The 27,547-nt window shown below is 37.7% G+C and overlaps 1 protein-coding gene across 2 annotated transcripts in view; it reads right to left on the bottom strand.

Annotated features, from left to right (window-relative positions):
• Nucleotides 1-27,547, bottom strand: part of mettl14 (methyltransferase 14, N6-adenosine-methyltransferase subunit) — a 48,410-nt gene that overhangs the window by 19,352 nt on the left and 1,511 nt on the right. The window contains exons 2-7 of one of the 2 annotated variants that reach the window (XM_059646074.1): nt 25,436-25,524; nt 20,099-20,113; nt 19,405-19,492; nt 11,907-11,984; nt 2,425-2,512; nt 152-242 (exon numbers count right to left, since the gene is read on the bottom strand). In XM_059646074.1, the coding sequence (XP_059502057.1) occupies nt 152-242; nt 2,425-2,512; nt 11,907-11,984; nt 19,405-19,492; nt 20,099-20,113; nt 25,436-25,524 (449 nt within the window). The remainder of the gene's footprint in view (nt 1-151; nt 243-2,424; nt 2,513-11,906; nt 11,985-19,404; nt 19,493-20,098; nt 20,114-25,435; nt 25,525-27,547) is intronic. The other variant, XM_059646078.1, reaches the window with a different exon arrangement.

Here is a 27,547-nt window from a genome sequence, read left to right as displayed (position 1 = left end):
ATCATGTTGTGATTTTCACAACTCTGCAGCCTGAAGATCTCATGACTTCTTCACAGCAAAATCCTTATTTCAGCCTAAAATGGGAGCACTTTTCTTCACTTGTATTTTACATGAGATCAATCACATCAGAATTCCACAAAGCAGTACTCACATGGGGGGAGTGTTGGTTTGGGAAATTAGGTCATCCTTCAGTCTGATCAGTTCACGGAGTTTAGGATACTCTTCAAATCTGTCTGCCAGGCCTGTTGTGTTTTTTACGAAATTAAAAAAGAGTGAAACTTTTCCTAATGAATTATAGGTACTGACGTTCTAAAAATTCTTCATCAAATACACACCTGAAAATTAATATCATATGAAGTTCATTTCATACAACAGTAAAAGTAGGTTGAAATTTGAGTTGACACAAACTGAATGTTGGTAGGCTTCTCTGTTTAGAGCTGTTCCCTACAGTTCACGTAACATGTGTGTTTTCTATTGGTGTTATCCAAAAAAAAATCACACCCAGAAAGGATCATATTTAGCAAATCTTGGAGTGTTCAGCTCAGAACACTCTGTCCTTTTAGATGTTAGATCGCAGCTGATTTCTTTTTTCATTCATTCATGGAATGTGGGCTGGTTGGGCCAGCATTTATTGCCCATCCCTACGTGTCCTTGAGAAGATGGTGGCGTGCTGCCTTCTTGAACTGATAGTCAATTTTATGTAGGTTGATCCACAATGCCATTAGTTCTAGGAATTTGACTCAGCAACACTAAAGAAACAACAATATATTTCCAAGTTAGGATGGTGAACATAGTTTGGAGAAGAATTTGCTCAGTGTTGTTCTGATGTATCTAATGTTCCTACCCTTCTAGATGGAAGTGGTTGTGGATTTGGAAAGTGCTGCCTTAATGAATCTTATACTGCAGAAATTGAACATCTTGTAAATGATACACACTGCTGCTACTGTACAAATGCTGCCATGTGGAAAAAAGGTCCAAATCTGATCCGAGTCTTGTTGCATTTGGGCATGGATCTCTTCAGCATCTCAGTGATGAATGGTGCTGAACATTGTGGAATCACCAGTGAATATTTCACTTCTGACCTTTTTATGGAGGGGTCATTGATGAAGAAGTCGAATATGGTTTGACCTAGGACACTACCCTACGAAACAGTCATGGTGAACCCCCATTAGTACCTGCTTAAAACAGTAAACTGCTGGATCAGCAGTTTTGATCATGTCAGTAACTGGTCCTATGTGTCAACCTTAGCATTTCCAAATGTATTGACTGTGTAAATATTTACTTGTTGGACAGAACCTGACGACTAGAGACAAACGGAGATGCAAAAAGCCAGAGTTCAAAGGGAACAATCTTTTATTAAAACAAAGAAATCTACAGCACAGGAGCAGGCCCTTCGGCCCTCCAAGCCTGTGCCGATCAAGATCCTCTGCCTAACCTGTCATCTATTTTGCTCCCGAGATGCTGCTGGGCCTGCTGTGTTCATCCAGCCTCACATTTTGTTGTCTTGGATTCTCCAGCATCTGTAGTTCCCATTGTCACTCATCTATTTTCTAACGGTCTGTGTCCATTTGCTCCCTGCCCATCCATGTACCTGTCCGAATATATCTTAAAAGACGCTAACTTTTCTGCGTCTACCACCTCCGCTGGCAACGCGTTCCAGGCGCCCACCACCCTGTGTAAAGAACTTTCCACGCATATCTCCCTTAAACTTTCCTCCTCTCACTTTGAACTCATGACCCCTAGTAATAGAGTCCCCCACTCTGGGGAAAATGCTTTTTGCTATCCACCCTGTTTATACCCCTCATGATTTTGTAGACCTCAATCAGGTCCCCTCTCAATCTCCGTCTTTCTAATGAAAATTGAAATAACAAAAAAATGAGAAAGGGTACTGATTGGTTGGCAAGTTGTCTCTTGATTAGTCAAGTCTTAAGAGATGTAGATTGCTTAAGAGAGGTAATTTCCCCCAAGCATTTACTAAAATAATAAATGTGTAATATCTGGACAAATTCCTTTGCCTGAACAGGGCAGGTCTCAGCATATGGCTGTTGCTTTCAGCAAACCTAAGTGACAACCATACTTATGAGCTCCAACAGTTAAACTGATTGTTGCCTAATTCTTCGCAATTGGAGATTGTCCACAAGAACTGCAACAATCACAGAATAATATTTAATGCAGTCTTTATATACTGAATTTTGAAATCTATGGCTGTTTGAGTGCAGTCAATAGTGAGTTCAATGGTGGTGCTGAACTTATGGTCCCTGCTTGCGCGAGTCATACCCTTCTCCATCCCAAAAACCGGCTCTGTTGACATCCGAAGCAGGCATTCCACATCACCAAAGTTTGGGGAATTGGAAAGCCTACAAAATTAAACTCATAACTTTAATTTACAACCGCACAAACTGTAGGACTATTGCTTTAACTTACCAACATCACGAATAAAGTTTTGGGGTCTATGACCTGTGTCCACAAAATGCTGGCAGTAGTCATTATGTGGATTGAGGCTTTGTGTACCCTGATAGAAAAATGAAATGGATTAAATAATTTATACAAAAGGGAAATGCTGCAAAGCTGAAAGTAAAACCAAAACAACATGGATAACTATCTTAATAAAAGTCTACCAGAAAAACAATAAATTTAAGCAACATTAAAGACATGAGATAGCAGGGCTAAATTTGGAAATACTGCAATTATTTTTCAAAATAAAACCAGTATGGAAAGCATGTTCAGATCTAAATCAACACTTTATGATATTATCCATATAAGGCAACAATACCAGAGTATCGTTGCACATCAGTCACTGACAGTAAATATGCAGGTGCAGGGGGGAGTGAATGAGGCAAACAGTATCAAGGCCTTCACAGCAAGAGGATTCAAGTACAGGAGCAGAATGTTTCTGCTCCAGCTGTACAGGGCCTTGGTGAGACCAGATCTGCGATACTGCATACAGTGCTGGTCTCCTTATCTGAGCAAGTATATTCCAGCTATGGAGTAAGTGCAACAAATGTTTGCCAAACCGATTCCTGGGATGGCTGGACTGATGTCTAGAGAGACTTGACCAGTAAGGATTTTATTCACTGAAGTTTGCAAGAATGAAGGGAAAATCTCATACCTGACTAAATGCAGGGAGAATATTCCCAATGACCAGGGAGTCCTGAAGCAGAGATCACAGTTGAACGACACAGGGTAGGCCAATTAAGACTATGATGAGAAATTTGGTCACCCAGAGAATCTGTCCCAGCTAAATTACAATTGCACTTTAAACTGCAACTGTCCCGCCTTTGCCCGTCACAGTAATAGAAATTAGAGAGAAGGAACAGGTCATACAGTCCACTGAGCCTCTCCATTATCCAGCACAATGAAGGCTTCTATTCCAATTCAACTCTTTTGTTCCTTCCAGTTCCCTAATCTCTCGTTTCCCAAAACATCAAAAACCTGTCTCCGATGTAAATACATTCAACGACAGTGGATTCACAGCTCTCTGTCGGAGTGTTCCACAGATTCAAAACACCAAGTGAACAACTGTGCCCTCACCTCAGTCCAAGATAATGATTTCTAATTCCAAGACTGCAGCTATTTGTTCTTGATTTTATAATCAGTGGGAATAACCAGCATCTACCCTGTCAATTCCTTTGAGAATGTTATATGTCCTTGTTTATCAAGATCAAAACCATATGCAATATTCAAGGCTGTGATCTAAGCAAAAAGTTTGCACGTTTTCACAGACATTTTCATTCGAACCCTTTGATAAAAGGTCAATCTTCTTAGTTGCTTACTGTACCTGACTGCAAACCTTACGTTCCTTTTATTAGTAGACCCAAGTTCCTTTGCAAATCAATTTTTCCAATTTCCTTTAAAAACAAACATTCTGCTTTTCTGTCCTTTCATTCAAAAGTAATATCCTCACCCATCCACCATGGTAGTTCCACCTGCCGCCTTTTTGTCAACTCATTTGACTTATACAATTCTCTATACAGTTTCACTGCTCACAGCATATATTCCTTTTAGAGACTATTTATACAATCAACCTTTGACATCTTATCACTCATACATCTATCAGTGGCCTTGCTCAAGGTTCTTGTTTGTGGCTGAGGTACGTCACTTTTGAATCTTAGTTTAGTATTCAAACACTCACAGCCTGCATTCCTACTAAGTTTTGCACTGTAAGCAAACATGGATACAATACTCTTAGCTTCTTTGTTAAAGTTGTTAACATAGTTTATAAATTGCTGCAACCTATGGGCTAAACATCCACTATTTCCAGCCCATATCTTAGAAATTTCCTTCCATCTCTCGGTTTTGCTTTCCATACAATCAATTAATCTATGAGCCATGCTAAAATACTAACTTGTGTAACAATTTATTAAAAGGCACTTGAAAATCCCAGTCCACTGCATCAACAAGTTCCTCATTATCTACCCTAATAACTACCTCCTCAAAGACATGGAAGAAACAAGATTTTCCTTTGATAAAACTATCTTGATTTAGTCTAGTCATACAATTTTTGAATGTATTGACCAGGCTTCCTCAATAAAACATTTTCCAGAGTGGAGGTTGAGAGGCGACCTGATTGAAGTTTATAAAATAATGAAACGTATAGATGGAGTTCATGGTAGTTGTCTTTTCCCTAGGATGGGGGATTTCAAGACTGGGGGCACATTTTTAAGGAGAGGAGAGAGAATTACAAAAGACACGAGGGGCATTTTTTAAAATACAGACACTCGTTCACATGTGGAAAGAACTTCCTGAAGAACTGTTGGATGTGGGTACAATTACAACATTTAAAAGACATTCAAATAAGTACATGATTAGGAAAATTTGAGGAATTTGGACCAGGAGCAGGCAGATGGGACCAGTTTAGTTTAGGATTACATTCAGCATGGACTCATTCAACCGAAGTGTCCATTTCCGTGTTGTTAGAATCTCAGACTGATGATAGGTTAATTGGTCTGTACTGCCCCATTCTGTTTCCCTCCTTTCCTGAAAGTGTGTCACATTTTCTCATTTCCAATATGCTAGGGCCATTTCAGCATTTTTGGAAATTCATACACTAGTATATCCATTCCTTCTTTAGAACCATATGATTTCGGTTATTGGGTCCTGACACTTAGATGGGTTTAAGCGTCCCAAGTTTCTCCAGTATCCATTCTCTGATTCAGTTTCCTCAGATTTATTTTGTACGTTACCCTCCCTTTCAGGTATGCGATTAGCAGGTTTTTTTTCCCCACAGTGAAGATAGATGCAAAATATTTGATCAATGTTTGTGTCATTTTCTCATCCCCCAAATAATTTACCCCACCTCTGCCCCTGTTAGCCAACCTGTTTTTCACATGCTTTTAAATGCTTCATCTTCCTCTTACATTGCCCCCCACCCTCCCTCCACCTTTTAAAATTAACTTTCTGGTAGCCCCTTGCTGTTTTCTGAAACAGTCCCAAATCTCATGTAACATTATAAGGGCTCCTTTAATCTAATACTATTATTATCCTCAGTAAGCCACGGATGGATTTTTCTTGTTTTTTTCAAACAAAAAAACTGTTGAACATTGCAAGCTGTAAAACCAAAATGTTTTTCACTATTTAGTAAATAAGTTCCTTTTAGAGACTATTTAGCCACTCAACCCTTGCCATTTCACCGCCCATACATTTGTCATTGGCTTTGCTTATCATTCTGGTTGTGACTGAGGTCTGTCATGTTTGAAATTTAATATGGTTTTCAACTACATTATGCTTATTACTGAAGATCTGGTAAGTCTAGTTGAGAGAAAAGCACATTTAGCATTAATCCGAAGTTTCAAAAGGAAATTGGATAATTAGCTGAAGAGAACATATTTGCAGGGCTGGAAGGGGAGGGTGAGAGTGTGGGACTAGCCAAATTGCTCTTGTGGAAAGATATGCCTCTTTTAGTGCTATAACTATTCTGGTGATTTTGAAAATGACTTGGAGTTATTTTTAAAAATTATACAGTCAACTTTTATGAATATGCCCGGAGGTATTTTCAGCTGAAGTTAACTGCTCCTAATTTTGCTTCCTAAAACACTGCAATCTGTAAATTTTCCGTGCCACTTTTCCAGTGTTATTAGGGATCTGCACTTACAGTAGGTAACTTTCTTTGGGTATTCTATGTTACTCTATTCTATGCTATTCTATGTCCTCCATTCACGAAAGTGTTGGCACAAGCATTACTTGTCATTGTTAAGGAAGAAAAGCACCGAAACAATACCTCCAACAGTTTTCTCACACATTCCAAGCAACCTTGAATTAACGTGAATTTATCTTTATAAACAGAGATTACAAAGGATTTCTGAAGATAAAAGACTTAGATAAGTGTATCAATCTAAATCACATCTCTGAAAAGAATTCTATTAAGCAGCCACCTGGGGGAAACAAAATATTGAAAATCTGAAAATACTGCTCAATTTACATGTCCACTATCTGCATTAAAACTAAATACACTTACAATCAAACCACCATTGGATTACAATGAAGACACAATTACCTAAAGCAAATTCAAGTTTAGTGTGATTATGAATTAATTTGTTATTAGTTCTCCCACATATTTATAAAACAACATTACGAGTATGTGCTGAACCAACATGCACTGACAAACCTAACCCTATGTATAGAGCTAGGTGCTGACTATCATAAACATCTTTAAGTAAGCAAGTGAAAATAAATAGTCATTTCCTCAGGAGATCCTCAGTATCTCCCTTTTGGCAGGTTATATTTGCAGGTATTTAACAATCAGGATTAATAGCTCTTCCTTAACATCATTTTCTAGACTGGCAGGATAGAATGAGAATCACAATATCAGCTGGTGGGGATCTTGGTCAGATGGGTCAATGGGGCGAGTAGTGGCAGGTGGAGTCCCAGGTAGACAGGATAGTGAAGAAGGCATTTGCAATGTTTGCCTTTATTGGTCACTGCATTAAGTATAGGAGTTGGGAAGTCATGTTGCAACTGTACAGTCATTGGTCAGGCCACTTTTGGAATACTGCATGCAATTCTGGTCTCCCTGCCATAGGGAAGATGTTGTGAAACTTGAAAGGGTTCAGCAAAGATTTACAATGACGTTGCCAAGGTTGAAGGGTTTGAGCTATAGGGAGAAGCTGAATAAGCTGGGGCTACATTCTCTGGAATGTTGGATGCTGAGGGGTGGCCTTATAGAGGTCTATTAAATATTGTGGGATATGGACAGGGTGAATAGCCAAAAGTTTTTTTCCCCCCCAGGGCAGGAGTTCAAAACTAGAGGACATAGGTTTAAGATGAGAGGTGAAAGATTTAAAAGGGACTCAAGGGGCAACTTTCTCCCTACACAGAAGGTGGTGCATGTATGAAACCAGCTGCTCGAGGAAATGGAGAGGCTGGTACAATTACAACATTTAAAAGGCTCTGATGAAGGGTCTAGGCCCGAAACGTCAGCTTTTGTGCTCCTGAGATGCTGCTTGGCCTGCTGTGTTCATCCAGCCTCACATTTTATTATCTTGGAATCTCCAGCATCTGCAGTTCCCATTATCTCTAAAAGGCATCTTGATGGGTATATGAATAGGAAGAGTTTAGAAGGATATGGGTCAAATGTTAGCAAATGGGACTAGATTAATTCAGAAAATCTGGTCAGAATGCATGAGTTGGACCGAAGTGTCTGTTTCTGTGCTGTCTATGACAGAGTCTATGACTCTTTGCTTTGTTCATGTGCAGTCTGGCAAAAGAACTTGTCTTAGACATAGAATCTGAAGACTGAACAGCATTCTTTGGCACTAAGATCAGAGAAGGAAAAGTTAGTAAGACACAGAACTAAAAGCTCTTTATTTGCTTACTGGCAGTAATTATAACACATGTTAAGATGGTAAAGAAATTGCGGTAGGCATATACGAACATAATTCAGAATTCTCAACAAAACTTTACTTCATTGACAAAGAAAACTAGCCACGACTACTTAATGAAGAATGACATCAAATTAAAAGAAAAACCTTAAAATGCTACAAAGATTAGTGGTAGGCCAGAAGATTGGGAAGAGTTTAGAAACCAGAGGATGACAAAAAAAAGAAAATTAAGAGTATGAGAGAAAAATAGCAAGACATATAAAAATAGATACTAAAATCGTTCACAAATATATGGAAAAAAGATTGGGAATGAGAAATTAAGAATGGGAAACAAGAAACAGGAGAGATTTTGAACAAGTATATCATATCCATCTTCACAATATAATACACAAAAAGCAATCAAAGATGGTAGAAAATTCAAGGTGCAAACAAAAAAGGAGAAAGAACTTTAAAAAGTCACAATCACCATTGAGAATTACATAACTAACACAGTCAAGATAAATGTGTTTCATGCACCCAGATTATTCTGCACTGGACTTGGAATCTGCCTTCTGATTTCTCCCAAACTGACCTCATGTTTTCTTATATTAAACTCCATTTGCCAAGTTTTTGTTTACTCACTGAACTGATCTTTATCCCTTTGCAGATTCTTTATGCCCTCATTACATCCTATCTATTTTGTATCAGCAGCAAATTTGTATACATTACATTCTGCACTGTCCCCGAAGTCATTATAAAACATAGAAAGTAAATGAGGCTCTAAGACACATCCATGTAGCATTCCCCTCATTACATCTTCCCATTAATCCTGTGTGTCAACCAATCCTCAATCAACACTAATACATTATTCCCAATACCATGAGCTCCCATTTCATGCAATAATCTTTCTGCGGCACCTTAATGTCTTCTGAAAATCAAAATACACTTCATCTATCAGTTTGTCTTTATCAATTCTGCTTGTTATAGTAAAGACTTTAACAAATTTGTCGAACACGATTTCCCTTTTACAAAACATTTTCACTCGGATTATGTTAAGTTTTTCCAAAAATGTTCCGCTATTTGTTCCTTTATAATGAACAAGACTTTTCTCAACGACAGATATTAGGCTAACTGACGGACAGTTTCTGCTCTCAGTCTCTCTCCCTTCTTGCGTAGGGAATCACATTAGCAGTTTTTCAATTCATTGGAACCCTCCAATAATCTAATGAGTTCTGGTATATATTATCCAAAGCCTCAATTTCTGCAGCCACTTCCTTTAAAACCCTTGGCTGTAAGGCCTCCAAGATGTGGTGACTTGTCCACCTTTAGTCCCATTAGTTGTCGAATATTTTGTTTCTCACACTACTGTTACAAGATCTTTCCTCCCATTAGCACCTTATTTGTCATCTTTGGGGTTTGTATCTTCCACTATTAAGCCCAATGCAAAATATTAGTTTAAATTACCTGCCATTTCCTTGTTATCCAACCACAATTCATCAGTTTCATGCTCAAAATCTCCCGCACTTTCTTTAGCTATTCTCCTTTCACATACCCATACGAACTCTTGGCTTTATCAATTTTCTCCCTCCACAGGCAGCCCCCAGGTTGCAAACGGATTCCACTCTGTAGTCCATTTGTAAGTCTAACTGTGCGTAAGTCAGTACATAATGCAGGAAAATGTAAAACAGCTGTTCATTAGTACAAGAAATGCTCATATGCTTGGTCTTTAAAAATTACAAATGGCCCCATGCGGGGGTATAAGTATGAGCATTCATAAATCAGGGATCCCCTGTATTAGCTTTTTAGTCATATGCTGCTGGTTTTTAAATTTTAAAAATAGTCAATCTTCTGGTCTACCACTGGCTTTCATCAATTTGTTCCCTCTAGTTTTTGATTAGATACTCTCCTTGATCACCTTTATCTTTCAAACAAAAAACCTTCATTCTCATCAAGTCCCCTTTCTTGACGGTAATAATTTTTTGCTGAGCATTACGAAATATCTGCTTTGATATCTGTCACTGCTCATTCACTGAGATTCCCCTTAGTCTCTTTTCCCAACTCGTTTTAGACAGGTTTCATCATAGATCAGAATGAAGCAGTGAAATGAGCCTAATAGATAATGTTATCATCCCAGTTGACGTTATCACTTGTTAAGTCAGATAGATCCCTGACTGAAATCTGGTCTCATAGGCCATACTTTGCTGCACTTGTTGGTTTTAACGAGGCAGTCTTTTGCTGAAATACAAGGACACAATGCTGTAAACTTGTGCTTAACAATGACACAAATATATTATGCAAAAGAAATGAAAAAAATAGAATAAACCAAATTTTACATAGAACATAATTTTAAAGATCTTGAAAAACACAGCAAAATACAATCCTGTTAATCCTGATGAAGGGTCTAGGCCCGAAACGTCAGCTTTTGTGCTACTGAGATGCTGCTTGGCCTGCTGTGTTCATCCAGCCTCACATTTTATTATCTTGGAATTCTCCAGCATCTGCAGTTCCCATTATCCCTGTTAATCCCAACACCACTCCTTTCCGGTACTGACTCCAGAGCGAACTGCCTTCTCTAATCTATCAGCAGGGTTCGTCTTCACTGTACCTTCAACTGCCAGTCTTGAGAGAGTCGTCACACAACTAAGCTTGCCCTCCCACTCTTCAAATAACCCTTCCAAAAAGAGTTTTAACCAAAAGGTTCTGGTATAGAACTTCAAAACTAATGCCTGTACATTGAGGCAACCTATTTCTTAACATTTTGGAACTATTTCCTTTCTTTATGGCCAACTATTTTTCACATCCAGGTTCAAGTCAAGCACCAGTAGAACAAACAAAGAAAGGCTTTCTTCAAGCTATAGTAGTTTCCCACTCATTGGCCCCTTAATCAAAAACTATTCCAAAACTTCCTACCTGAAGCCTAATGTACTATATTCTTTTATGAGGACTCAAAATTGTTCCAATGTTAACAAATTCTCACAGGTCAAATCCCATGGTGAGAAATCACCATAACAACAGAATTAGTGAACAACTTCTCTCACACAAAAAACTCAAGCCATTAGTTCAAAATCCAAATCCAACAATAAATGATAATAAAACAATATGATCAAAATTCAAATCCCACAGCTCAAAAACTCTGCATCCCTCCAAATCTAGCCTCATTTGTATCTCAACTTTCTTTTCTTGCCACTGTGCTGTCGTGAACTTGGGCTGTAAAGTCAAATTCCATAACCTAAACTCTCATCATGCAAGACACTACTTAAAAGCTACCTCAGACTAATGGCTCAAGTGCCATTTATTTTCTAAATTTGTTCCTGTAAGAATGTCCTTTGTAACTTACAGATATAGGTGCCTCAAGAATGCAAATGACTGTCACAATAATTGGTGTTTTTATGTTTGAACAAGTGTCATGAAACCTAATAAAAATCACGTCTTTATATGGCTTCAATATTATTGTAGCAGAGGTTGAAAAATGAGGACAAAATGCACTGTGTCTGTTACTCCACTTCAGTCTGTCTGGAGAAGAAATTATGTTTTTGTATAATGAAACAGCTCCATGGCAACTTTTGTTCAAAATATTTAAAATTGAGATGTCAAAGCAGCTGAACTGATTTTGAGAAGACAAATCAGAGTTAGCGTTTCGGGTCCAAAACATTAACTCTTGATAGATGCTGCCACACTTGCTGAGCTTTTCCAGAAACTTGTTTTTGTTTCTGATTTACAGCATCTGCAATTCTTTCTAGTTTTTAAATTTTGAATTGATTTTGTATGATTTTCACTTTAAAAAAATTATGTTCAGAATTGGTACATATTTGTCACCAAATCGCCAAAGCAGCACTATAAAGGTTACATGTCATCCTACAATCACCATTCTCACAGCAGCTGGGATTAAAGATATACATGTTGGGTTGCCTGTATGACTCTCACCTTGTGAATACATATTCAAAACACCACAGAATACCAATATAGCAAAAATGGCTTTAAGCCATTACACACTTGTAAAAATAGGCAGGGAAAAGTATTATTTAAATTCACAAGTGTTTTCAGAATTTTGATAGCTTATAGCTTAAATTATTGCATAAAGCTCAAATAAAGTAACTGAAATAGATTTACCTTTAAGAATGTGCTGGAATCCTTATAAATTTCCTCATTATATTGCATTTCTGTTTCTTCTTCTTCCACCACTTCATCCTGTCAAAATAATTTTTGTGAACATCAAAACATGAAGATTCTAGAAACAGCTTACCCTTTAAAGATTTACTGCATTCATTCCTGCACAGTTGGAAACTGATTAGAATACAGTATCTTACTTTCATAGACTGTTTATAATAATTTGATCAAGATTCAATGCTGTCTTTGTTTTCATTTTTAAAGTAAAAATTCTTTGGATTGGGTTAAATATCACAATTCTGATCCCAAAGAACATTTCAAAAGTCACTCCATAACTATTTGGTCATGTCACTGATGAAGTGCAGACATGTGCATTCAGAGAGCACTAATGGCAAACCACAACTAGCTGAACCCAGGAAATACACTTGCCAGCGAGGTTATCACAACATTAATCCACCTGAGCTCCTTGACATAGGGAAGTCTTAAAGGGGATGCAGCTCAATAGTCTGGTCAGTTTTATGGTTCATTTAGATCAGCACTTTCCTAAAGTTGCTGACTCGCCACTGATGTAATCAAGTGATGCAATTTGGGCCACAAGTACAAATCTCAGTAGAAAATATCTTGCACACTCAAACCCCAGAAGATGTTTCACATATGCTTAATTGTTTAACTTCTATCATTAATTTGTAAAGAAGAAAATTATGCATTCATTAATAATATTTTTAAATACTCTGCTTCTAATCTTTTGTGCATTTGCTTCTTTTTGAACAACAGGTATTCATTTATTTAAATACGCATGCATATTGTAAGAGGAACAAATGGCCAACAGTCCCTAATAACTTATTTCATCAAATGCAAATACTTATTTCTGTGTTGACAGTCAGCAGATACAGAAGTGACTAACCCATTAAAGAGCAATGATTTAACAGTCTCAAATATATTTTATCCAAATCTGAAGACCAAAAAGAGAACCCAGAGACTGAAAGAAAACCTGAAAATAAATTACCTATTCTCTAAGTAGATATTATATATTAACAACTGTTGGTTTAATTATTTTAACCCAACAATAAATTTCAATAGCTTAATTATAAGCAATGTCCTTGCGAGCTGATTCAAGAATGTTCTATTTTCATGTCACAACATTGATGGGAAGAGGGTGCGAGAAATCAATCTTCGCCATTCCATGAGCCATCACAAACATATAAATGACCACTTAACCACCGAGACAAAGAAAATTCAAACCAGGTTCCATGAATCATCAAGAGAACCAAACTTAGGATATACCCTCATTAAATCCAAATGAGCACATATTCATTCACAAATTGGAAAAAAAAAAGACATTTCTGCAGAATAATTCTGAATAGAGAAAACAAGCAAAAGGGAACAAATTCTGTGGATCAAACATCTGAATCTCAAAAGGTGGAATGAGGTGACTTTCTCAATTCTTTTGAGTTTGGAGATAGCACACTGTTGATCGTGAAGATTCTCCATTTAGTAGGTGGTCAGTTGGCTCTAGATCTTTGCTCAAGTTAGAAATTCTTCTTTTTGAGAGTCTTTGAGTACTGTTTCTTTTCCATTCAGAGTTACATGTTCTTGTGTTACCTGTAACTGAACATCCACTTCCCCGATCAAACTTCTATTCTCTCACCTACATTTCCCAAGAAAACATATTGTTCTTGCACTTAGAAGAATACAATTTATTGAACTGTTGTACAATACACATGCCACACATGTGTTAGAGAACTGCCCGTTTAAATAGGTCAGTTGATTGGACAGATATAGAATCATGTGAAATTATGAGAGGCATAGATAGTTGGAATGTCAAATACTAGAGGGCGTATTTTAAGGTGATGGAGAGAAGATTAAAGGAGATGGGCAAGGAAAGATTTTTTGAAAATAAGAAACTGGTGGTAGGTATCTGGGATATGTTACCAAGCATGGTGACAGAAGCAGACATAAGACCATAAGAAATAGGAGTGGAAGTAAGGCCATTCGGCCCATCAAGTCCACTCCACCATTTAAATCATGGCTGATGGGCATTCCAACTCCACTTCCCTGCACTCTCCCTGTAGCCCTTGATTCCTTCTGAGATCAAGAATTTGTCGATCTCTGCCTTGAAGGCATTCAACGTCCCAGCCTCCACTGCACTCCGTGGCACTGAATTCCACAAGCCCACGACTCTCTGGCTGAAGAAATGTCGTCTCATTTCAGTCTCACATGAAAGCAACATTTAAAAGGCATCCAGATAGACACATTAACAGGCAGGAAATAGAAGGATACGGACCACATGTCGGCAGCTGGGATTAGTTAGAATGGGGTCATGGTTGAGACAGACAATATGGATTGAAGGGCCTGATCCTGTGCTGTTCTGTTCTATGTTCTAATGTAATGGAGATTGAGGTAATCTAGAAAGACAGAATGTACAAGTTATCATGTTGTGCTATGAAGAATATTTTGGTCATACATAGGCAATGGAAAATATTTGCTGAAATAATGCAAGAATGACAGACATTAGTCACAGGTCAAGAATAGAAAATCAAACTTCATTATATAAGGCCAAAAGCACATTCTACAGTAAAATATTTTATTTATAGATCATCTACATTAAAACAAGCCAAATCATTTCACCAGGTGCATTATGCAACCCAGTGACATAGAACAATAAGGGAATATTAGGCCAGATCACCAAAAACTTTGTCAAATTGGTGGATTAAAAAATGTCTTAAAGCCAGTGAGTGAGGGAGGGCCAAATAAGTGTCAGGAAGGAATTCTACAGCTTGGGGTCAAGGCAACTGATGGCCCATCAACAAATTGTACAGTAATCAAAATCAGGGATGGTCAAGTAGCCAGGATTGCTGTAGATTGGGGCATGGTGGAGATTATCGTGACAGGAGGGGATAAGAGCTTGAAAAAAAAAGGATTTTAAAACCAACTGTTCTTGACTGGAAACTAAAAGTAGGGCAGCAAGCACAGGGAAACAGGGGAATCAGGCTGGTAACAAGTTAAGACATGGATAGCAAAATTCTGAATAACCTTAAGTTGGAGCAAGGTAGAATGTGGGACAGCAGCTAGGACTGCATTGCAATAGTACAGTCTAGAAGTATGAATCAAGGGTTCAGCTGAAACAGGGAAAAGTCAGGTGATATTACCCAGATGGAAACAGTTTTAGCAACAGCAGAAACATGAGGTCAAATTTGAAACTGAAGCTATGACCGGACTAGTTTAATCTCAAGGCTAATATGAGGGAGGAGAATGGAGTTGATAACTAGGGAGTGAAGTTTGAAGCAGCAAGTATAAACTGCAACCATCAGTTTTCTCAAAATTCAATAGAAAATTTATGCTTATTCAGTACTAGATATCAGACAAGCAGTCTGGCAATTCAACAGTGGAGAATTTAAAAGAGATAGTGATGCAATACAGCTGGAACTCTTCAGTATAAGATCACAGCGACACATTTAGCAGGGGTGACGCGACTGTTTTCCTTATCCTACTTTGCCAATGACCACTACAAAATTTTAATTTTAAAAGAGATGATAACACCAAATATCTGCACGCACACATTATACTATATACAGTTCAGTACTACCAGAAACAAGTCAGCCAGGCTCCTTAATTTTGCAAATAACTGATTTACTGCCACAATAAATTATTCAGGGAAAGATTATTAAAAAAAATTGAAGAGGTACAAATGTATTCAATTACTCTTCAAAATTAATAGATAATGTTTTCCTGCCTGGAAAAAAAAGCATAAAACTGTGCAGAGATGTTATCTTAAAAGTACTTTGCCCAAGTAACAGTGAAACTTGGAAAGACGTGGTTCATAAAATGTTAGTTTACAGCCCAAGCCACTTGACAACACAAACTTTTGGAGCTGGCTTTTCTTCCTGGATCAGTTTGGCTGATTGAGTTCTATTTTCCTTCAGATAGTGGTACAGGATCAGTCTTCCTCTTGAAGAATCCTTCGGTTGCAATGAGGAAGTCTTCCAGAGGGTTTTCAAACTTTGATTAGATGCCTTTTGGAGAGAGAAACAGGGGAAAAAGGCTTCTGTCGACATGGCAAGTTCTCACAGTTTGTATTCAAAAATCAGTATTTTTACACCCATAAACTGATCTCTTCGTGAAACTGTGCAGACTTTGTGTCGATGCCAAGCAGCTTATTCTTTGAGGGGTAGTAGGAACTGCCGATGCTGGAGTCTGAGATAACACAGTGTGGAGCTAGAGGGACACAGCAGGCCACGTAGCATCAGAGGAGCAGGAAAGTTGACGTTTCTGGTCAGGACTCTTCTTCAGAAAAAGAAAGGGTCAGGACCCTTTCTGAAGAAGGGTCCCAATCCAAAACGACAGCTTTCCTGCTCCTCTGATGCTGCATGATCCTCCAGCTCCACAGCTTATTTTTTGCATTGCTAGTCTCCTTTGCTTATAAAAGGTGCTCTTTCCAAAAGATTCAAGGTACATGCCCAACTAATGACATAATAAATTAATATTTTAGATAATATCTTTATAACAATATGGAGTCTATTGCTGTGCTTTTGGACGTTAATAACCGAGGAGCAGCATAGACGAGAGATAACCACTTTGACTGGGACAGCACCAAGATTCTGGGACAAGCACCAGAATTCCTAGAAACAAGGCACTCCACGAAGCAGGTTATTAATACACACATGGAACTCGACCCCATATATATTCCACTCAAAGGAAACCTGGAAGTGAGGCAATCCATCTCAACGGACCCCAGAGTTTAAAAACCAGGCAGGAAATCACACCGAAACTTCATCGGAGGCTACGCTGAGGATGTTACCCAGCAAGATAACGAAACGTGTTAGGGAAAGATTGTGTATTGAAATATATTAAAGGCTGCAGGTGATTTGACAAGAAGGGAATGCTCACCTTCATCGTGGTTACCTAGTTGGAAGAACTGAAATACAGAAACTCCAGAAAAGATAAGAATTATTAGGGAGATGAAAACACATTGAAGGTCTTTGGAGATGGGACCCTACAGCAAGAGTCTGTTCGAAGCCTGCTTGATGAGCTCCTTTTTTTTTCATGAGCACTGTTCGCTAGCCAGCATTTACTGCTCATCCCTAGTTGCCCACGAATGGGTGATGATGAGCTGGTCTTCTACACAAACCACCATAAACATTTGCTCTCTATACAACCAATGTACTGCAACAAGGCTCTTTCAACAGAACCTTCCAAATCTACATGCTTTTTTTGCATAGAAGCAGAAGAAAAGTAGGCACTAAGCACTGCACCAGTCGCCAGTTGACCTTCAATACCATCACGAGTAGGAAATATGTAATTAGAATCATAGAATTTTACAATACAGAAGGAGGTTATTTGACCCACTGTATTTATAGTGGCTCCCAAGAACTATCCAGTTAGTCCCATTCTTCAGCCCTATTTCTGTAGGCCTCCAAATTCATCACTTTCAAATGTACATTCAGCTGTCTTTTGAATCATCCTCTGGAACCTTCCTCTATCACACTCCAGACAGCACATTCCAAATCCCTAACAACTGAGTAAAGAAGTTTTGCTTCATCGCATTCCCAGCTCCCTTGCTGACAGTGGTGATCCCAAGTTAGTGATACATTAACTTGTGGGAATAGAATATCATTCTTTACCATTCCAAAATTGTTCATAATTTTTAACACCCCAAATCAGGTCACCCTTTAATGCCCCAATGAAAACAAGCCCAATTTCTCTAATCTTTCCTTTTACCTAAAATCCCTCATCCCAGGTATCATTCTAGTATGTCTCTTTGAACTAACCTCAAAGTTGTACCATTGACCATAAGACCTTATGACACAGGAGTGGAAGTACGACCATTCAGCAAATCCAGTCCACTCTGCCATTTAATCATGGCTGATGGGCATTTCAACTCCACTTACCTGCACTGTCCCCGTAGCCTTTAATTCCTTGCGAGATCAAGAATTTATCAATCTCTGCCTTGAAGACATTTAACGTCCCAGCCTCCGGTGCACTCCGTGGCAATGAATTCCACAGGACCACCACTCTCTGGCTGAAGAAATGTCTCCTCATTTCTATTCTAAATTGACCACCTCTAAGTCTAAGGCTGTGCCCACAGGTCCTAGTCTCCCCGCCTAACGGAAACAACATTCCAGCGTCCACCCTTTCTAAGCCATGCATTATCTTGTAAGTTTCTATTAGATCTCCCCTCAAACTTCTAAACTCTAATGAACACAATCCCAGGATCCTCAGCCGTTCATCGTATGTTAGGCCTACCATTCCAGGGATCATCCGTGTGAATATCCGGTGGACATGCTCCAGGGCCAGTATGTCCTTCCGGAGGTGTGGGGCCCAAAATTGGACACAGTATTCTAAATGGGGCCTAACTAGAGCTTTATAAAGTCTCAGAAGCACAGCACCGAGCCTGTGCTGTCCCTTTAAGTGTCTTCTACAATATATATTAAGTCATATTTGCCTATATTGAAATTCATCTGTCAAGTGCCTGCCCATTTGGCCAACTTCTCAATGTCTCTCTGTAGCAACTCAGTGTTATCCTCACAATTCTCCCTATCTCATATCATCTACAAGTTTAAAGATTTTGCCCTCAACACCATCTCCAATCATTTAGATGAATAAATTCCAGAATAGAACAGAATCCCTACAGTGTGGAAGCAGGTCATTCAGCTCATCAAGTCAACACCAACCCTCTGAAAAGGATCCCACTCAAGCACACCCTCCTGCACTATTTCTGTAACATTGCATTTCTCATGGATAACCCAGCTAGCCTGCACATCCCTGGACACAACAGGGCAATTTAGCATGGCCAATTCACCTAACCTGCACATCTTTGACCTGTGGGAGGAAACTCTCACAGACGGGGGAAGAATGTACAAACAGATAAATCAGAAAAGGCAAGGGTCCCAACCTGTGGGGAAATGGCATTTTCAATTTGTCTTCAGTTTTAGTCCCTCTATACCTACCCTCCGTTTCCTATCTCTTAGCCAACTTCTAATCCACGCTGCCAAGGACTCATCAATACTAAATGTTTCTAATTTGCTAACCGATGTGCCATGTGGCATCATATCATCATCATCATCATCATCGCTGGATCAGCAATCCTGGACTTCCTAACTGCAGACCACAGCAGCATACCGTCTCAAGTTATGAGCAACAGATACTGGAATAGCCAGAAAAAACTGAACTCGCAGGAACAAATAGTTTTAAAAACAATACATTCCGTTTAGGTTAACAGATTGCAAACAAATGCAACTCTCAAAAAACAAACAGTATATTAGATTCCTATCGCAGTTTTAGCAGAATTTTAAATTTGCAGAGGAAGTCTTTATTCAGATAAACATTCAGTGAGAAGTTTCAGATGCTAAATTATAAATCATGTTTTGTTATAAATATTTTATAGCTTACATTCAATGTTTCCTTAATATGGAAGAGGCCAGGTAAAATAAATTGAATAGTCTGTGTTCATTTTAGCCAGGAGGATGGAAATGAAAACAAGATATTGCAGTGCTATATTTACTTTGTATTCTTCAAATTCTTCTTCACTAGCTTCCCCATCTTCTTGAAATTTACGCTTGGCGGTCGGTGCAGACGTGTCATATGTTGCCCTAGAAGCATCAAACAAAACAAGCTATGTTTAAAAATATATCAGTTGAAATAAATTATAAATGTAAGAATATTCCACTTACATGCACATGCAAAATATACTACAGAGGTAGTAATCAGTACAAGTGACCCAAATAGCTTTGCTAAGACTGTAAATTTTGCAAATGAATCACCTTTCTTATCCCTCCCTTACAAATTAATTTACACAAGTGAGCTACACTATCAAATATTTATCACACTCTGTAAATTAAAGCATGAAGCATAAAATAATCGTGCTACAACAAATTACGGAGTTTAAACTACTGGGGACAAATGGAGCTTTAATATGGGATGAAAAGCATTAATTCATATATAAAATACAATTACTGAGTAGGGCGGGGATAGAGGATACTTAACAATGCTCCACTTAAATTAAATTTAATAAATGCTATGATTTTCAGAACTCTGTCACAATCCAAAAATGCACTTGCAATTTGTTCAACCAAAAGCTTAATCTTAAATTGACTATGGATTTTTAAACTGATAATCCCGCCACAGGAGTTTCCCAATATTAAAGCTGCAGTCTCCATCATTCCATTGGAGAAATAAATTTTTCTAGAAGTACTCACCAAAAGAGTCTGCTCCTTTAAAAAAAGGAAACAAATATGTATCATAATCTAATATTGTTGTGTTTTGACTAAATTGGACTTCTCACTAAAAAGTGCAACTTTCAACTAGAAATTTCATAAACAAATATCTGCACACAAAGTTGGTGCATATTCTTGATGCACAATGACTGTAAAATAGGGAAATAGGAAAGGAAGCTTAATCCCAAATCTTTTATTAAGTGATCAAGATTTTTCTTTTTACACAAAAAGCTGATGGTGACAGAACTGTACTGAATTGTATAAAACACATTCAATTTGATAACTCGCTGCAAACATTTAGTATGTTAACTGCAGTTCCTAAAAAAAACTGTTTTGTTCCATAGGTAAATACGAAATGCTCAACGTCAAATGTAAGGCATTTTTAAGTGTAGCAGAAGAAATAGCATTTAGTCCTCCAAATACTACTACAAAAAAAGATGCAACATGCTCAGGAAAAATGATCCTCGCCTCCCTGACCTGAGTGTTTTTTTCATTCATGGTGTTAACTGGAGTGCTTTTCCTTGGTAAATACGAAATTGACCAAATTTAATAAAAATTATTGGGGGAATGCTATTTTAGTTCAACTGCAAAGGGACATAAATAATTGCACCATGTCAGATAAAGCAGCAAGTATATTTTGGAGCACGGAGGTAACGTGTATCATTAGAAAACAAAATATTTAGGTTTTATTTTAAACATAGTCACCAATCACTAATAGATCATAGCAAACAGCATCTCAACCCCGATCTCAATAAAGCTACCAGCAATATACCTATCTCACATTTTCTATACTTTACTCAGTCTCAAAACACAACTGTAGCTAAAATTTTGAGGTTGTCAAAACACATGACAATTTCAAACTTAACTTGCACAAAACCCATATAAAGAGAACAACACCTATCATTCTCGACTAGATATAGACACATTTAACTTCATTCCTTTGGGATTAATTACAATGCAGCATGATTTCCAGCCTCTTTATAAAACACTTTTAAACCAAGGGTAACCACACAAATGGTGGAGTCCTGATTTATACGATTAAGAACAAAAGGGAGAAGAACAATTATTCTTGCTTAAATATCATTCATTATTTAATTGCTGCTTCTTGTGTTAGTTCAGTCATTCACACTAGCAGCATTCCAAGCCCAACTAATGACTTTTGCTTACTGGTGCACTTAGACTGCACGCCATGTAGCATGTCATCATGCTATCCAAGCGTAACATGCACCGCAGATGCAGACAAATCCAATCTTTAATTTCACCGCATTTATTTTCCACATAATCTTGTAGTCATTAATCAGCAAAGAGTGACAAAAAGCAGAATTCTGCACAAGGTTATTCACTCTTTTTGGACAAATAGCAGCTCCGATGCTTCTCCTAGTCTATCTGCAAGCATAAACTTCTGAATCAAGTCTGACAACGTAAATGATATTAACAAAATTTGCTTACAACCCTACAGGAAACAATAAACATTTAAAACTGTAATAAACAGCACAAAAAAAAGAAAGAATAACAAAAGCACATCCTGGTTTGAATAAGTTATACTGGATTGGCAACGTTAACTGTTTGTCTCTCCACAAATGCTGTCAGACTCGACTTTCCCCAGCACTTCATTTTGAAGGTCCCAGAGAGCAATGTTATTTTGTTACATAAAAGTTGCATGTGAGTAGGTTTCAACAACATCCAATGTTAAAAAATACTGGGTATGCCAAACATTTAACATCAGCCGTGTTATCCAAAGATTTATATTCACTCCGAATATTGGCGCAAAAGTCATTATAGACCATTTTTGCCGAAATTGAGAGGTTTTCTACAGGTTGATCATCAACTTACATTTATATCAATACACTTCAGATAGACTGCCATCAAAAAAAGTTCAGACATCCTACAGTATGGCATTGTAGGAGATTATCTGCTACCTAATTGAAAATAAAATTGATAGTGAGAAGCCACAAGATTTGCCACTTGCTGTTGAGACACAAATACCTCTAGCAGCAACTACACAATGTCGTCAACTCTCTACCCAGAAAATATATTTACAATACACAAGAATTGTAGTTATAAATTCTTGTGACCTGAAATGACTTTTGACAAATCTGAACTAATGTATTAAGCTGCCAGTATATATTTAGTTCAAATAAGTTAGATTAGACTCAGTGCTATTATTTCATAGCTACTAAAATAAGAATTAATAGCTATTTAATGACAACATCAGGGTGGAGTGAGCAGTAAGTGCAATTTAATTAATATAGATAAATTTGATTTTATCCCTCCAGAAGTAGATTGTTTGGTCATGATTAATCGAAAAGGCAACTTTAGTCAAAAATTATTTTAGCACTGTCAGGAATTGCTATTATTGCTCTTATGAACTCTTTAGCTTCAGTCCAGCTTATCCCCATCAGCTCTTTACATCAAACAGCGCTTACCAGCTTCATGATAAATGTAATTTTGATCTATACCTTTTCTTCAATCTGTTCAACCTCTATGTATCTAAAAACAGATAGTTTTCAGTTATAAAAGTACTCACTATACTATTTCAAATGAGTGCAACGTTTGAAACTTGTGAGAATTTAAGAACAAAATACTGACAATCAAGTCAGTTTAGCAATTAGTCCGACTATACAAAGAAAATAGGTAACACTTTTCAGGTCAACTCCATTACGTGTTGGAGAGGAACAGGATTCGTCAATCCACTTACTGAGGAAATAATATTTTAACAAATTCTGTCAGTATATCAAGGGATAAATTTCCATCCAATAATGCAAGTCTTTTCACCACCCCCTTCACAATTAAAAACTGCTACCAGGGGACTCGGGCCCAATCCAGTCCCTAAAATGACTGTTCAAAAATCTTTCCTATGGGCAGCAGATGTGAGGGGAGGAAGGAGCAGATGCTGAAACAGTCAATGTCATGGTATACAGAAGTAGGTGTTTTAGAGATGTGCAATTGAAAAGTTCATCATATATTGGGCTGAGCCAGTATCAACTCAGTGTCTTGTTAAGGAGAGTCAACAGAACAAAACTGCTCATAATTTAATTGCACATAGTTTCACCATATCATTAAATGGTAAAAACAAGATGCATTAACTAATGCTGGCATTTGCATTAAGTGCATGCATATGTACAGTGGCGTTTGTAATTTAATAGAAAACAAAGTAGTCCAAGTGTAGCCTGGCTGTGTGCATATTGACACAATATAAATTTACAAGCCAATGGACTGGGATTTGCTGTGCTAAGTGGAGTAGCTCAGTATATCATTGTATAACATTAGAATGGAGAATATTGCATCAACTCCAACTGTTGTACTGGTGCCAACATATTGTTGTTCAAAATTAGATTGTCACCCAAATGGGAATGAATAGAATCTCTGTAGTTAAAACAGAATGCAACTCAGAAAATCTACACCACGTGATTTATTTTATTTTGCACCAGCATAGCTACAAATTCACTCAAAACAATATTTAGGACAGAGGCCACAGATCCCAGAGGCCACAAGTTTCAATCATTGGAAAATAAATATCATCCTTGTATATTAGCGATATTCTTGAGGTATAATAGAGGAAGTCCCAATTATTAAAAGAGGTAGATAAAATTCAAATATTTAAAAGAAAGGCACAACCTTCAGTTTTAGACAACCAAATATTTTATATGTCAGTTGTAGGAAAATAAGTACTAAATTATACAGATTAAATTGGTCAATTTCTCTGTTTCTTCACTTAAAAGTGTTTACAATTATAGAAACAGTAGAATAAGTTGACTCGATGAGTTTAGTTTATTACAAGATCAGTTTTAAAAATGTATGCCTTCCACTGCAAGAAAAAGGACTCCTTTAAAGACATGGCTTTGATTTTCTATCTCTGCAGGCCATAAAATATCAAAACAGACTTCAGTTCCAAAAGAACAGAGACAGATACCATAACTCTCAGCATTTCATAAAATAGCAATTTCATCATAACAGCTTTTCTCTCACACACCTAGCTCTTGGAATCAGCTGTATCACAAATGCCCAGAAAATGCTTTGAATTTTTACTTCATTCCACAGGTTAGAACCTGTAATTCTTACATAAAGATGAATATTCAAAACTGTAACAAGTTTTGCTGTAACTGTTGCTTTGTTCAGCCAACATTGCATCCTTAAAATCAATATTCAATTTGCCTCAAGCTTAGATTGTTTTCAATATTATTGTCTAGCTTTATCTGAAAGTAAAGTTTATTTATACGGAGCAGATCCTGTACTTCATACACTTGCATGGATTAGAGAACATTTGGAGCACGAATAGAAATAATTAAAATATGAAACATTGTTGTTATAATAAAATTATATAACTATACACAAGAACATTTTGCAAAAAAACCTTGAGTTTGATATACAAGCTAAAATAAAACTTGGAAATGTACTTTTTAAAGAGCCCTTTTAAACTACACACCTGGGATCAATAATGGTGGACTGATATGCAGCCAGCCACAAGAATTATATAGTTAACTGTGCCTCAGTGCCTTTGTTCTTAAAATGGCAGAGAGAAGATAGGAGAATTACTTTATTCTTCCAAAAACTGAAGGTATTTAATTGATTGGAAAAAAAAGTTCTCAGCAACTCCAAAGGATCAGATGACTATGTGTAAAATAATGCTGTGCAAACTAGAGTTAAGAAACATATAGTAAAGCCCAGCTAACCTGAGTTAGAAAGCCAGCCTGTGCCAGTGTGTACGCAAAAACACTTTAACCAGACTTAAAACTGACAGGTTAAGCAACACAAAATAAGAATTTTAGAATACATATCTGGGTTTCTGAAAGTTGGCAGAACAAGATTAATTCAATTACTTAATTAAAACAAATATTCTGGATCAGAATAAAATACCATAGGAGGCACATTAAAGCTGCAAGTCTTTACTTATATAATTAGTGATCTTAGCGGGAGACTTTCCCAAAGAAGGGAAGAAATACAGCAAATGTGCAAGAGGGGCATAACAAAGGGAACGCTACTTTGATTTTGTTGTTTGTCTCTCATGGCTAAAACAACTGAAAGGAGCACCAGCTGAGGAATAAAGGAATATCATCAAAAACAATTAAAAACACCTATATATCCCGCTTAAAAATTACACGGTATTTATCCAAGATGGTACAAGATAACACATTCAGTTGCTTTCTGGAATTAGTCTTTGAATATTCCATTGCAAAAAGGTTTTGCATTCAGATGAGGAAGAGGGAGTTTACAGCTTCACAGTATCTACAAAGTGTTTAACCAACTACCACAATCTCCTATTTTATCTTATTTGATGCAAAATAAGAAGGTTCAAACAACAGTTGCCTTCAAACTAACCTGCAAGTTTCCCTGGTTTCAGCGATCTCCCTCTGTTCTTCCTTACTGTTCAGGACTGCTCCAATATTGTCTGCGCTTTCAGCTCCTAGCTAAGAAGCAGAAAACTTTGTAAAATTTCACATTAGATTGCACAAAAAAAATCAAAATTCAGCAAAACACATTTTAAAAAGGACAGTCTACAGTAATATTGTATGAAATTTTAATTTATCACTAAACTGCAATACTTTTTTGGCACAATAGTACAGTGACTGGATTAACAGACTAGACATAAGAGGTCTGAACTAATGATCCTAAGATATCTTGAAATCCCATTATAGCAGCTGGAAAATTTTACAGCGTTTAGTAAAGTTCTATGCATAAAACATCTTTGTTTTTAATACAACCCAAGACACTTCATTGGGCACTGCATAAAACAAAGTATGATACACAGCTATGTCGGGAACCTGGCCAAAGAGTAAATAAGGAATATCTGAAATGGGAGAGACATGCTGACATTAATGGAGAAAGTTCCAGAGTTTAGGGCCTTGGCAACGGAATGCATGGCTATCAATGGAGTTTTTTTTCTTTATTCATTTATTCGTTCATGGGATGAGGGCATCTCTGGCTAGGACACTAGGTCAGTATTTACTGCCCATCCCTAATTTCCCAGAGGGCAGTTAAGAATCAACAGCATTGCTGTGGATATGGAATCACATGTAAGCTAGACCAGGTCAGGGTGGTAGTTTCCTTTCCTAAAGGACTTTAGTGAACTGGATTTTTTTTTCCTGACAAATGACAGTGGATTCACAGTCATCTTTAGATTCTTAATTCCAGATATTTATTCAATTCAAATTCCACCATCTGTCATGGTGGGATTTGAATGCAGCTTCCCTATACCATTACCAGGGTCTTTGGATTAACAGTCTAGCAATAATACCACTGCAGGAGTGATTAAAAATGAGATGTACAAAAGGCCAGGAGAGTAATGCAGATAACTCAAAGGGTTATGGATCGGATGAAGAGAAGGCAGAAAGAGCCAAGGCCATTCAGCGATAACAAGGATGAACACTGTAAAAGTTGGTTTAACTAGGAGCCAATGTTGGTTGGCAATGACAGGGTGATCAACAAGATGTCATACTAACTGGGAAATCTGATGACATTCAAAATTCTGCAGACACTTTACAGAAAGAACTTACAAGAGAGAATAGTCAAGCCTACTGATAACAAAGAAACGAGCACAGTTTCAGCAGATGTGAGTGGGGGAAGGGGCAGATGCTGAAACAGTCAATATCATGGAATACGGAAGTAGGTGTTTTAGAGATGTGCAATTAAAAAGTTCATCATGGGTTTAAACAAACCAAGGACAAAAACAGTTATCAGCGAGAGCAATGGTGTGTTTGGATTGGGAACGGAGTTTGTAGTCAGGACAGAAGACCTTAGTTTAAGTATCCCACATACTTCACTGGAGGAATTTCCTGTTTATCCAGGACTGGATGTTGAAGGAGCAGCTCACAGTAGATAGTCATAAGAGATGATGGAAGATAGAGCTGAGTATAGGAGCGGAAGCGAAACATTTATGTGCTTTCACATTATATCATCAAGAGGCAGCAGCCAGTACAAAGGGGAACAAAGAAGGATCATTAAGGAACACCAGCAGTAATGATTGGAGCAGGAAGAGAAACCATTCGAGTGGTTCCTTAGGTGCGATTAAGAATGAAACCAAATGACAGCAGGCACCACTCAACTGGATGACTTATCAAAAGCAGCAGATAGATTGATTCAAATTGAAAAAAGTACAGAGGAATTGAGCAGGTTTGGCAGCATCTGTAGAGATAGGAGTTGCACAAAAACACAGAAGGTGCATAAGGGAAGTCATTCAACCCCTCAAGCATGTTTCGTCATTCAACGTGATTACGGCTGGTCATCAAGTTCATTACCATAATCCCATCTTTCCCCCCATTTTCCTCGATTCCTTCAGCTACAAGCGCTATTTCTACCTCCTTCTAGAAAATACAATGTTTTGGCCTCAAACACTTTATGGTAGTGAATTCCACAGGCTCACCACTCCCTGGGTGCATTTGTAAAGGTTGGTGAGGGTCCTTAAGGACTTGCCAAATTCCCTTAGCCTCCTGA

The sequence above is a fragment of the Stegostoma tigrinum genome, chromosome 1 (genome assembly GCF_030684315.1).
Source record: "Stegostoma tigrinum isolate sSteTig4 chromosome 1, sSteTig4.hap1, whole genome shotgun sequence".
Lineage (NCBI taxonomy): Eukaryota > Metazoa > Chordata > Chondrichthyes > Orectolobiformes > Stegostomatidae > Stegostoma > Stegostoma tigrinum.
The sequence above is the reverse complement of the archived record's forward strand: the minus strand, read 5'-3'. Positions and strand labels throughout refer to the sequence as shown.